Source organism: Antennarius striatus, chromosome 17 (genome assembly GCF_040054535.1).
Source record: "Antennarius striatus isolate MH-2024 chromosome 17, ASM4005453v1, whole genome shotgun sequence".
NCBI lineage: Eukaryota > Metazoa > Chordata > Actinopteri > Lophiiformes > Antennariidae > Antennarius > Antennarius striatus.
This window is the reverse complement of record NC_090792.1, coordinates 8,434,862-8,448,606: the sequence shown is the minus strand read 5'-3', so window position 1 is coordinate 8,448,606 and position 13,745 is coordinate 8,434,862. Positions and strand designations below refer to the sequence as shown.

Genomic DNA, 13,745 nt, shown 5'->3' with positions numbered 1-13,745 from the left:
GATGTGGGTTTAACTGTGACATTCAGTACCTGGTAGTTGCCTTTAAGGCTGCAGATCATGCTGGAGATCTGGTTCACCAAGCTAAGGTCATGGATTAGATTCTGAAGATCTTGGTATAACTGACCTGGGCCCATGTAAAGTTTGTCTACACAGAGATACACAAAGGCAAAGCATTAGAAAAACAGCAAAGTCTGCAGTATAATAACAGAATAACTTTTACTGATGTAAAGTTATGTGGGATCCAAAAAATTAAATATTAAGATTCTCTATAGGGACAAGGACACAGGACAGACTGAGATTAAAAATAGAACAAATGTTGAGGACACGAGGACGTGAATCTGAAACTTAAAAGGCTGAAGTCAAGCTGGAAACAAACAGAACGATGGATGAGAGGTCGTTCCAGCAGGACCGACAAAAACAAACATCAATAAAAGTTAATCAGTGTTTCACAGCTAGTGATTCTGAGCTGTCTGACACCTCACACACACACACACACACCCACACCCACACACCCACACACACCCACACACACACACACACACACACACACACACACACACACACACACACACACTAGATCAGTGAAAACAGCAGTGGTGCTGAAATATTTTTCTGCCATCTTCTTCTTTGTCCCCCTTTCATTCTTTTCATTCTGCTGAAATCGTATCAGAGTCTGTTTGGAGCTATAGCTCTATGGAAACCTCAGTTCTCTCCTAACGCTCTCACATTTGGGGGAAACTTTACCAAAATTTACCAAAATTCAGGTCAGTAGGTGCTCTCAGAGAGGACCACTCTCATGTCTGTGTCACCTCTGGGTCAGCAGACAGAGCAGCGCTGTCATATAACGTGAGCATGAATAGATAATAGCAGGCCAGTGGTGGTTTTTTTGGTTTTGGATTTCATGGTCAGTGCCCCAGCCCTCCCACCTCCCTCAGGGTATTCCATTCATGTCATTCAGCCTACAACATGTGTGTAGGTTACGTTTATTTGCTTCCAACTTCAACAGCACAACAACACTGCTGCAGTGCGTCTGACTGTCTCATCCAGTAGAGTATTGCAGTTTTTATGGCTCCTCTGTCTCAGGAAAGGCCGACACACAAGGGCTGCATTGAGGTTACGGCAGAAACGCTGAATAAGCACCTCGTGTTGGCTCTATGGGGTATCATACTGGGGGCCAGGGTAACTACAAACATTCATTTATAGCATGCAGTACAGAGTTCGCACATTTAACGCTGTCACTGCTAAATAATAGAAAGATCATTAAAATGAATGCCTTAAAATATCCCTACATTTTATTTGATTTAAAATGAGCTAAGCATCCATCCACCCATGTCCTGTAACTTCTTATCCTGTGCAGGGTTGTGGGAGGGCTACCCTCCCATCCTAGCTGACATGGACGGAACGAGCCTCCAGGTAATCACAGAGCATCAAGCAAGCATGCAGAATCTAACTGTCTGTTCATAAGATGCCATGTGATCCGTGTGTGGTCTGCACACGCCTAGGGACATACGACATACCTGTACTTCATCTTTTGTCCCGCTAAGATGAATGAGCTTCTATGAGACTAAACATTATGAGTTCAATACCGTCTTTTCAGGCGCGTCTTTTGAATTTGCAGTGTGAATAATAGAACTCAAGGTAGAACCATCCTTCAACCATCACTCAACTGATCACTCCCACAGACAAAACAAGCACTGTGTAACTCATTTGAATCCACGTCCAACTTTGTGAATGGCTCTTTGTGAGCGTGCCAAATACCACAAGTTTTTTTTTTTTTTATAAACAAAACAGGCCTGGAAGAAATCACACCAGTCATCTCAGCAATTACACACTTCAGAAAAATAAACAGCAAAACTACAAGTTACATACTGAGGGCAAGAAGCAACAGCTTTGCTTAAAATGACCAGTCTGCATGGCGGCCTTATTGCTATTCTGCATAGGGAGATGAACAAAAAGGGGACAAACGTGAAACGGTGACATCATACGCTGGAGAGTCTTTTCATTGCCCTCGAGCAGGCTGGTCACTGAGTGTTTTTGGCAGAACACAGAAGGCTGAGACACAGTTGTTTCCATTCATTAAATGTTTCATGGACACACACACACACACACACACACACACACACACACACACACACACACGTAGGTGATGTTGGTTCAGGGATGAATAAATCAGAGCAAAGTAAATGAACAAATGTCGGTAAATTCCTGCTGGACTAAAACTCATTTAGGAGACTTTTCACATTTTTCTGCTTAAACTCTTCTTAACGCACTGAGGTAAAATCATATATTCTCAAAGCTGACCTCCTGCAGAATTTAATGAACTTAAGTGAAGCATTATGAGATACACACATATAGAGTGAGCATAACCTCACATTATCCTGTCGGGCTAACATGAAGCTGCTTCCCAAGGACAGTCCTACAGCCAGAGCAGATGTTACTCAGGTCTGTCTACGCCATCTGCACCATCTGTTATCTACACTTATATGTTTGGATTTTTTAACCCGGCCATTGAAGTATCACGGGGAAACAGGTGGTCGAGCAGGCAATGCTGCAAGGGGGATGGCACCTAATTTGTCATGTAAAGAAATGTGGCTATAAAAGGCAAAAAAGTGAAAAACAAAACCAAATTTGAATATTTTCAGTGTACGCACCAAGGGTTGCACGTAATTTTCTACTTCACATGCTGCCATCTGAAGCACAATCTCACACAGCAGAAGGAGTCATGCAAGTAAATGAGTGCTGTCCTGTTTGAATCCATCTGTAATTGTTACACTGCATGTGAACAATGATCAGCAATGGTAGGTGAGCAGGACACAAGTAATAACACAAAAAGACTTTATAGAACCTAAATCAAATAGGGTAATGCCCGGCAGCAGAATGCATTATGCAATTGTGTGACAGACATTAGATCACAGGGAGAGATTGAGAGGGTGAGAGTGAGCGAACGCTAGATTTCAGACTATATTTCCAGCCTGCTTCCAACAAAAATAGTGAGCGTTTGACCGCCGCCTGAATAGAAATACATCCTTTGAACAAACAGATTTAATATGGCACAAAAGCACTCAGTAACTCAACAATGTGCACAACAAAAAAGCACAAAACGAAATACTAGATTGAAAACTACACTGCTGTGAGTGTAAAAACATAAACCCTCAGGGGCGCAGCAGCTGACTGTAACAGAGGACTCGATGGAAAGACTGAAATCATTGGACTCGGCAGCCAGCAGACCAGAGGATTGCAAAACGAAGAAAAACGCAAACTCTGTGTATGGTCAGATCCCCGTGGCTTAGACAGGGATTGATCCCCAACTGTTTGACATTCTTACAACACAACTAAATGAACATGTACAACTTCTTGACTTGACCTTTTCAATGGAGTTAATCAAGAAAACAATTATTTCATGGAATAATTTGTACATAGACTGCAAAAGCAAAATAAAATGTGAGACTATGGTTCATACTTGGTTTAGCATTGATGACCACCTTCTCCCCAGAATGAGGTGTTGGGTAGTGGCTGTTATCAGCCATGTCCTCACTGGATCCAAACTCTACTGCCTCCACAAAGCTTAAAGGCACGCTCCACTTCAGAAGGAACTTCTGGTCAAGCGGCGCATTGCCACCACCACTCCCGCCACTATCCTGACATCTGGAAAATAAAAAACCAAAAAGAGTAAGGAATAATGGAAAACAGGGTCAACAGAAGAGGCCGAGGGATGCCTTGTTTGTAAAAGTCACTCATCTAGAAAACCTGTCTTTTAGAAGTCAACATGTGTTTCCAATAGGAAGTGTGGTGACAAATAAGTTATAATTATGGGATTGAAGCAGTGACATGGGGGCTTTCATTTCTGAGCGAAATGAGCTACATCAGGCACATATGGGTCAAAACCCAGAGATTCAATGTGGTTAACTGTAAGCCCAAGGACAACAGCAGCATCCAGCGTTCTCTACTCCTCTAGGTCACTTTAAGATAGCTTGCTGGGAGAAAATCATTTTGTGTTTAGTATTCCCTCCCAGTAGCAAACTATAATGAGAAAACCATAACAAAAATATTCACGCAACAATTACTTTCTAAAATTATAAAAAGGTTGAGAGATTACAGGTTATCGCACCCAAGGACAAATTAAATGACGAGGTCTGGTTTGTGGTATCTTACCGGATATTGGGCGTGGCACACATGAGAACATCGTTCAGCAGGAAGAGGCGTCGCTCCTTAGTTTTGATGATCTCACCACGCTCGTTGGAGACAGTCTCCACCATGTCATCTGAGCGAATCAGGTAGCGGCTGCCATTACTCAGGAGCTAAAGAAGGACAAAAGTCAGAGATATTCCGTGTGAAGAGTACCACATAATAGAAGTTCAAGGACAGAATCTAACACATGCAGACACCAAAAGTACTTGCATATACCGCAACACTTAATTTACTTAGACAAGAAGAAATACTGGACCATTTTTAAATCTCTAAATTACATCTGGTCAGGAGCTTTTCTCATTTATCATGCTGTTCCTTCACTGGGTTTTCTGCCTACTGTCTCGTGTGAAAATATTCACTTTTTGTGGAACACAACAGGATATATGTCTATCAACAGTGAGTCAGTGGATTTAAAAGCTTTTGGGAGCAGAAGTCCTCTGCCCTATGCAGAGTATCGTATACACATTTCTACACAGATGCCAAAGTGGGTGGCTGCAGACAAATAATTAGACCTTTGGGGAAAGTTGATGTTTGTGCTCATGCGCTAAGAAGATGGCATTCACGCAAGAGAAAATGTGGAGCTCAAGTGCCAGCAGCCACCTACACTGGGAGAGAATGCCACAGCATATGCTCCAGAAATCAAACATCAGCCAAATATTTACACACTGACTGAGCAAAGACTTCATCATCAACTTTAACCACTTCCTCAAAAAGGATCATCACAGGCCAAGGACAGACCTTGTTGAGGTAGCTTTCGTTCATGGCCTTAGCAATGTGACGGATCTCGCAGCGCTGGTCGGCTTCTCTCTTCTTCTCATTGAGCTTTTCTGCCAGTGTCTCCAGTTCAGTGAGAGCCATCTGCAGGGGCAGCCGGTCTGCATGACCAACTGGTGTGTTCTTCAGCATGTCCTAATGAGCATGTAAAGACAAGTCACATATTACATAGTCATCACTGATTATCACACAGCACCAGCCACCAATCTCTGAGGATGTTTAGCTAGTTTCATTAATGGACTAAAATCTGCATCTGTACCAAACATTTGAAAATATGAAGCATATTCTTCACATAAATTTTCATGGATGTGAAGAATAAAAGTAAAAGTACAATTCCAGGCATCATGTTAACTAAAATGTTTTGGAATGGTAATTATAGCCACTAAACGGCTACCATTGAGGCAATAGACTTAAAAACAAACAATTCAGTGTCCCACATATTATCTAAGGCATTCTACAGGGAGAAAAGGAAAAAGTAAATAGTCCAGGGCAGAATTAAAAGATATCTGAGGAAAGCATTTCCCTCACCTCCTCTTGCAGTCTTCATTTGAAAAAAAAAATTGAATTCATACACTTGTATAGATCGCCCTCTGCTGGTAAATGCACGGAGAGCACTGTCTGCATTTTCCTGTCTGGTAAGGAAGCAAAAATGTAATCTAACTGTACCTGCAGAAGGAGAATGAACTGAGGGAACCTCTGGATAGGTTTCATCATCAGGCCGTACAAAGTGATTCGGTCACAGCTAGTTTCTTGTCGATGCTGTGTGCAAGAGAAAGGTTACTGCAGTGTGGTCAGGAACCAGTCTGACCGGTCTATGAGATGAGCAGCACCAGATAGCAGAGCAGAGCTGTAATATGCAAATCAACATTTTTCATAATGAAGTGTTTTTAGCAATTCGAAAGGCAAACGTTTCTATCCATCTTGTATTGAATTGGTCTAGATCAGTGGTCCCAAACTAGGGCCCGTGGACCAGATGCGGCCCGCCTCCACATTTGACACGGCCCCCTGAACAGTAACAGAGAAATGCCCCCCAACAAAACGGTCCCAGCTGATGGATCCAGGATAGAAATGGCACCTTGTATATTTAACAGGACGTGACAGAAATGCTGAACAGCCTTAACTTGCAGCTAAGAGGGGAAAACTCATTTCAGGTGAAACTATCGCTGGTTTTGGAACAAGTAAAAAAGGACAACTTCATCCATCTCCCTGCTACCCAAAACCTTTATGCAGGGAACCCAGTGGTCCCGTTCCCAGCTGAAAGGAGTGTGGAAGCACTGGAATTGCTGAAGGCGGAGTTCCATGTGCGATTCTGTGAACTACATGCTAATGCAAAAGAATCCGTCTTTTCTAGAACCCCTTTGTTTCCGACATCGATGAAGCCCAGCCTTCTGATCAGTTTGACTTGGCCGAGTTACAGAAGTGAGATGTTCTGAAAGACGCCTTCAAGAACGACAGTCTCGCTGACTTCTATGTCGCCCTCCCAAATGACATAATAACCAGATTGGGCTATTAATATTTGGTTCTGGAAAACAATAAATATTTACATTTAGGCACCCCTGCGATTGTCACAGTTTTTCTGTTACATTTTGACCCCAGCCCCCCAGCAGAGAGGGGAAAAGTTACGTGACCCTAATAGGAAAAAGTTTGAGACCCCTGGTATAGATGTTTCTGATTCCAAAATTCGATGCAGAATATGAATGAATTCACTACATGAATGCAAAGGAATATTTTAATTGTGAACACAGAGATAAGTGAAATTTTTGTGTCTTTCTCAAACCTTGAGGAACTCCAGAAAGCCAGGTTTGGAGGCGCAAGTCTTCCTCACGACTGCCATTGCAGTGCTGAAGTTGTTCACATACTCACTGTAGGCATCAAGCACCATGGATTTTGAAAACTGTTGAGAAAGAAAGGCGTTTTAACACATTAACAACTAGCAAGAAAAAATATTGCATACCATGATTTGGAATCAAACCAATCATCCTGCAGATGGTGGTGGAAGCGACAGCATTCTGTTTGTGTGACTGTGAGGTTTGTAAATACAGCAATGTTGAAGCATCACTAGTTATTTTACCTACACACGTAATGCTTTGGTTTTGACTACATTACAGAAACAAGTCACTCTACCATACAGTTACCTAAGATTGACTGAGTGATGGAGTTTTAAGCTGCAGTCAGCTGGGTGTTAGCTTCTTCCCACTTACCTGTGCGCTATTAAAAAATTAAACTAATACACTCAAGGTCTTTATAGTGAGTAGTTTTCTATAACAAGGAGAATTCAACAAGGCTGGGAGTGCATAGAACACTTTGAAGGTGTTACTTTTTGTTTGGTAGTGTAAAGATATATTTATTTCAAAAGGGAGGCTTTCCTTGGCTCTGTCAAGTAGTTGTTCAAGGGGTGACTTCAAGACTACAATCTCCACCTACTAAATATGACAAATGCCTTCAGGTAAATTCTGTCATTTCCAGGTTATTTAAAAGAAAATTGAGCTGACTGCATAAGCAAAATAATTCATGAACACTTTAACAGTCCAACTAAGAGCAGAGAGAAATCAGAGATGAGAGCGTGAAAAGCATACAATCACTTCCTCACTTTCATAAACTGGTTGACCACATCATACACATTTTTGGTTTTCATTTCATTGAGCGGAAAAAGAACCAAACATGAATGACAAGGGAGGAACAATCGTGATACTCTTTACAGATTAAACATGACTGCATTTTATTATTATTACTCTATAAACATACAAAGGAGTATTTTTAGTATAATGTCTTTTTGTTCAAGTCCTGCTGCTTTATAATTGGATGAGGATTGATAGGTGAGACTGGCCAGCAAACAGACTTCAAATGGTCTTATCGATTCTCTGATGTCATGCTAGGGGTCAGTTTCTGTACAAAAACAAGGAAATTTGGAAGAAGAATGGAGGAGATGATGTCTTTTATTTGCCCAGTTGCCAGGTGTACATAATCAGGAGGAATTTGAAGTAAACACTATAAAAGGATAGATGGCAGGTTTCTGTATCTGCAAAAGAATGTGTCTTTGATTTCACTGAGGTAAGACTCTAAAAATAAGAAAAGTTGCTGTATGTAATTTTCCTGAATGCCACAGATCTAAAACAGATCCAAACACAACTGGACTGAGGTAATTCGCAGTTACCACATCTAATATACTTTAGTCATATTTACTACGGAGGGAATTTGTCGTAACATGCTTTACAATTACAGGCCCAGCTTACCGATGCCACAAAGACATCCCCAATCATGTCCAGGCTGTCCCACTCAGCCACACGGCTTGCCAGGGCGATCTGGAACAGGAAGTGGCATTGCAGGATCTCACGCACACGATAGAAGGTCATCTTTAGTTTTCTGTCACTCAGCAGCCTCGGTTCAATCTGGGACAAGGGCTTCTCATATTGCTGAGGAATCAGACATTGTGCACTGTGACAACAAGCACTTCAAAGCATTAGAAATTAGTGCTGCTTCACTTGCATACCTCTAATATCCTCTTCAGTGCATCAAGGTAGTTCTTCTCGCTCTCCAGTATTGATCCCAATATACATCTTCTCACCAGCTTTAGAAGATAATAACAAACCATTGTTCTGCGGCCACAGCTCAGTTTTTAACAACAAATCCTTACATTTGAATTGTAAAAGTTATTACCTGTTGCTGTGAAAGACCCTCTGGCTCTGGACATAGCACTGGCTCAACATTGAAACAATCTACCTCAATGAAGAGTTCAGACTCCTCATCCTCATAGCAAGCTGACTTCCTCTCTTTAAACAGAAAAATTAGAAAGTAAAGCTAAAAAAAAATTACACCGTTTCGCAAACATATTGTTAATGAAAAGGGACAAAACGCTGAAACACTGCTTTAGTAGAAGAACAAGAGAGAAGAGCAAGTCGTACCGTGACAGAATGACTTGGTCTTGATGAAAGAGCGTCCCTTCTTCACGGCAGCTTTTGTTTTCTCAAGGCCATCTTTGGTACCTTCCTTTGCTGCCTTTACCAGTTTTTGCATCTTTGATGAGAAACAAATACACAATTAACTATAAAACCATTGGTTTTATTTTTTCACAGGTGAGAATTTGAACCCAAGATGAAGTATAGATTCCTATCTAGACCTATGGTTAAGAAGACTAAGCTAAGTGGGAAAAGGAGTGTTAGACTAGGAAATGAAAATAAACATCCAGCTCAAAAACAAAAAGGACCCAAGAAGACCAGAGGATGAAACAGTAACTGGGACATCAGTCTAAAATAATTGCACATTCTAACATTTCAAAATCACAAGTTTTTTTTAGTTGTTTTGAAAGCAAATTGTGCTATTCTCAAAGTAAACTGCTGGTGTCTCAGTTTACCTTAAAATTTAAAACAACTGTATCCCAAGCTTCACATCCTCCAATGCTTAAACATTTAGTGAAACAGGTCAGTGAGACAATGCAGACAACTGGACTAGATGAAAACCCACCACCAGTGCTACCATCACCATAAGTTATTCACAGCAGGATCTGGGCAACGAGTCAACAAGAGACACGCAGAGTGTTTAGGTAGACTTAAAGTTAAAGGTTGGGACTACTTTGTCGAGCACAGACACGTGCAGTGAGCCTCAGGTAGTTTACCTTTTGCTCGTGTTTCTGTTTTAGCTGCTGCAGCTCTACCGTTCCCACTGTATTTGCCATTAGATCTTTCATCTTTTTCTCATAGTGTTCTTTCAAGCGTGACAGATCTTCAGAAAGCTAAACAAAAGCAAAGCAGTCATTATTGGTTATGTTTTTGGAATGAATGTCAGAGCCAGAGCAAGATCATTCAGGCTTGATATGCTTTTATGGATCACCAGCTCTATGCTCCTCCAAGAACTTCCTTTTATGTAACCCTCTTCAACTGCGCATCGAGGGAGGAAGGACGTTTATAGATGGTGTCTTTGATTTTGTTTTTTCTTTTAAACATGCTGTTGAAATGTTGGATGTTAAGAAATGCTCAGACATAATGGAAAATCACCACCGTAAAATAACAGTGACACATTCGGACAGTGACTCAACCACAATAACAGTTTTATCGTTGCTGTATTTTGTCTGATGTCTTTTAAACTTTTCCCCTTTATTTAAAAAAAACATTAATTCAACATATTACTTCATAAATGTTAACTAAAATTACAATTGTAGCAAGGTCTACGGATTTTTTAATCTGCTTAGTTTCTTGGCCATTAGAGCCATATTTATGAAAATGAAAAGAGGTTAACTCCAAACCTCAGGAGGAACAAAATAAAATGAATGATTGATACAGAAATAAAAGGGTTTATTTCAACCTTCAACTGGTTCATGACCTCTGGCGCCACATATGTGGATATGTGGGCGGTAGAACGGAAAGCACAAAACATCTGACTACATTTGACAATTACTGTTGCTTCTTCCCACAAACAGAACATGTATTAACGAATGAATTATTTGGCTGTAATGTAAATGTAAGGTTGATTATTATACTCACATGGGTTTTCCTTTGGGGGGGTTTTCCTCTCATGAAGGCATGGGGCAGGCCATTCTCAGACCGGCCCTCCCCATCACTGGCTTCATCATAGCTTTCAAATTCGCTGGAGCTCCAGCCGTTATCCAGGGAGCTGTGGCCACCACCCTCTTCTCCGAGTTCAACATCATCATAGATCATCTCATCTGGATCTGTATGAAAAACAATTGGTCTATCAACAATATCTAATTTGGCTGCACCACATTTGAAAAGTTCTGCAGATCAATTCTGCAGATTGACAATAAAACAATGCACAGCATTCAAATAGAGAGGAAATGAAACAGAAACTCTTGAAAAAGCAAAAACTGGTCAATTTTTACTGAGAAAGAATCCAGAACTACATTAATTTTGTGTTTGATTTTTCAAACATTTTGTTAGTTTTACAAAATGTTTATTTTACCATTTTACTTAAATCATGAGCTTCATAAAATTAACTAAACACATAGTATAACGAATTCCAAACTCAAATGAAACTAGAGAAAAGTAATTTGAAGTAACATCATTAATCAGGACTTAAACAAAGAGATATTAAAAAAGCACAGATATAAGACAAGAGAAGTGAAAGTGAGCAGTAAGACTGCAGACGAGAACTGAAACGCTGAATTTATGCAATTTGAAAACAACAATGTTTGTCAAACCTGTATTGGAGTCAGAGTTCTCTCTGGGCACGTCATCATAAATCACCTCATCTGGATCTGAAGCATAAGGTAATAATCAATGGATTATTTCTGACATCATGTAATAAACAGGATGTCATGTGGGAGTGGTTTAATAGAAGATCACACACAAGGGTCTGCTTCCTCAAAAGAACAGAGAAGGAAGTGTCTGAGAATTCCCTCATGCAAAAAGAAAAACTGAAGGCATACACTGTGTGCGCCCAGGCAAGTACACACAACTTAGACAACTGCAGTATTTTTATCATGGAAATTGTACATTACAAGCATCTGGAATGGATGTAGAGACATCATTCCTTACTTTCCATCCATGCTGTGTTTGCAGGATCAGACGCCCATTTAGCTAAAGCATCCTCCTCTCTGATTGGTGGATAAACTTCATTGAAAACACTTGAAAAAGTCAAATAAACAAAATTATGACATACATACAAATAAAATGTACATTTTTTGTCATATAATGCAAATACATAATAATTTCATACAAATCTGTACCTTAGTCATAATAATCCATCTATTACCACTAAAATGAGAGCAGTAGTCATTTTAATTTTAATAGATTAGAAACTCTAACTTAACTGTAAGTGGGGAGAATCCTTTACACACATATTTTTGAGATATGACACCTGTGCTGTGTGACATACCTGTCAACAGAAGTGCTGCCAGTCCCAACTACAGTAACTGATGGAGAAGAAAGAGAAAGAATTATAGCAGGAAAACAACAGATTTCCAGTTGAAGCAATTCAAGCACAGAAGCATAAAACTAAGAAAAAAGAAGGACAGAAAATGATGCTTCAGTTTTTTGTTTGAACAAATGACATAATCATCAAACAATTGTCCAATGAAGCAGCGTGCTGGAGCCAGGATTAAAAACTTTTGTGATTTCCTGTGTTTCCCACCAGGTGTCACTGATGATAGCATTCAGTGGGTGACCATGAATCGTTGTTTATTTTCTTACAAAAGTACTTCCACATATTTCACCTGGCATAAGTAACTATACTCTAACATTTAACAACAGACATGACACAGCAAATATGATAACCAGCTAAACATCCACCCATCCAGTAAAAACAGAAAAAAACATGAAGTTTTCACAACTTTCAGGAAAAAACATCTGAGTAGTTCAAGGTGCTGTGACAAATGTAAGGTAATAACAGTGTAATAAGAGTCAAGTTGGACTCAACTACTGCTAGAAATCAGAAAAACCGGAAAATCCTCACAGCCAACACAGATCTTTGGGGAGAGCTAAATTTAGTCAGTACTTCCTTGTGGAAAGGCTTTAGGAAAACAGCGAGGACATGGGATGGATGGAGCTGAGACTGCATTTCTGTGTCATGGCCTTGTATGCAAGTATAATCTGGATTGTTTAAGAGTGTTGCTCAAAGTGATAAACAATTACTGCTTTGCTATCAAAACACATCTGTTTAACAGCACCTCTAAGGTCACTCATCCATTCATTAATTTTCTTCACCACTTACCCTAGTGGGGGTACAGTGTGCCCTCCTTCCTCGCGGCTAATGCGTTCCAGGAACCACACGCTATTAACAAATTCCGCGATAGAACGACAAACTATTTATCTTATTATTTACTGTAATTTAACCGTTTATGAACCCTCCCCATACTAATATTAACCCACCTTCTATCTGTATTACCTTTTCCCAAACTGTCATCGACTGTTTAAAGCCCTTTTGTGTCTCACAGAAGTCAGAGACTCACGGAACAGAGCGCACTTCCAGATACCATCAGCCAATAGAATGCGAGCACGGTATCACGTGACTGCCTACTAAAAATCCGCGATGAGGTGAAGTTGCGAGCGTTGTTGCACGAATGTGCTGTATAGCATATCCCTTATCCCACCATTACTCAAGAGGTGGGATAAGGCCTGGGATAAACAGCCAATCACAGTCACCTTTGTGCCTATGGGCAATTTGGAGCCAGCATTTCATCAGTGATTGGTGGATATTGCATATTTTGGTGGTGGGAGGAAGTCAGAGAAACTCCACACAGAAAATCATCAGTTCCCATCTGAAAGCTTCATATTATTCCATTATTTTGAAAACTGAGAATTTCCCAGTGCTGCTGGCTCTACTTTACCGTCCTCATCCATGGAGAGGTGTCGGATGATGATGGGCGTGGTGTAAGCTGGTGTGATGAGTGGAACACTGGAGGGGGTCGCGTAGCCACAGGGCACTGGGACTGAGTATCCTGAAGTGCTGCCCACAGGGCTGGTGTGGGCATTGTGGGCTTCTCCTTCCTGTTCCTTCAGCTCATCTGGTGAGGAGGCAGAGATGGAGGGACCATGGTGCTGTTCCAGCTGCTGCAGCTGAAGGGGAGTTATGTCTATTACAGAGTAGGGGTTGACTTTGCCCTTGGAGGGGGACCTAGGGACGGTCTGAGGAGGGGGAGGATCATCAGTGGATGCTTCCTGGCCCTCGCCGCCTAAAGAAGGGGAAGCATCACAGCACTATAACTGTGGTCAAGTTTCATGTCAGTCACAATAATTACAATAACACTGGAGCACATTATAAAAAATCTCATCAGTTTGCTTCTGACAATGTAATGATGATAAATTTGTTGTACTCAGTTTGAAACTACAGAA

At 40.8% G+C, this 13,745-nt stretch overlaps 1 protein-coding gene across 2 annotated transcripts in view; it reads right to left on the bottom strand.

Moving 5' to 3' along the window:
- Positions 1 to 13,745, bottom strand: part of arhgef10 (Rho guanine nucleotide exchange factor (GEF) 10) — a 49,855-nt gene that overhangs the window by 21,598 nt on the left and 14,512 nt on the right. The window contains exons 4-19 of one of the 2 annotated variants that reach the window (XM_068339651.1): positions 13,241 to 13,585; positions 11,791 to 11,827; positions 11,451 to 11,539; positions 11,114 to 11,170; positions 10,440 to 10,627; positions 9,575 to 9,691; positions 8,865 to 8,976; positions 8,620 to 8,732; positions 8,453 to 8,530; positions 8,196 to 8,375; positions 6,740 to 6,856; positions 5,629 to 5,721; positions 4,927 to 5,097; positions 4,153 to 4,298; positions 3,461 to 3,645; positions 30 to 145 (exon numbers count right to left, since the gene is read on the bottom strand). In XM_068339651.1, the coding sequence (XP_068195752.1) occupies positions 30 to 145; positions 3,461 to 3,645; positions 4,153 to 4,298; positions 4,927 to 5,097; positions 5,629 to 5,721; positions 6,740 to 6,856; positions 8,196 to 8,375; positions 8,453 to 8,530; positions 8,620 to 8,732; positions 8,865 to 8,976; positions 9,575 to 9,691; positions 10,440 to 10,627; positions 11,114 to 11,170; positions 11,451 to 11,539; positions 11,791 to 11,827; positions 13,241 to 13,585 (2,144 nt within the window). The remainder of the gene's footprint in view (positions 1 to 29; positions 146 to 3,460; positions 3,646 to 4,152; positions 4,299 to 4,926; positions 5,098 to 5,628; positions 5,722 to 6,739; positions 6,857 to 8,195; positions 8,376 to 8,452; positions 8,531 to 8,619; positions 8,733 to 8,864; positions 8,977 to 9,574; positions 9,692 to 10,439; positions 10,628 to 11,113; positions 11,171 to 11,450; positions 11,540 to 11,790; positions 11,828 to 13,240; positions 13,586 to 13,745) is intronic. The other variant, XM_068339652.1, reaches the window with a different exon arrangement.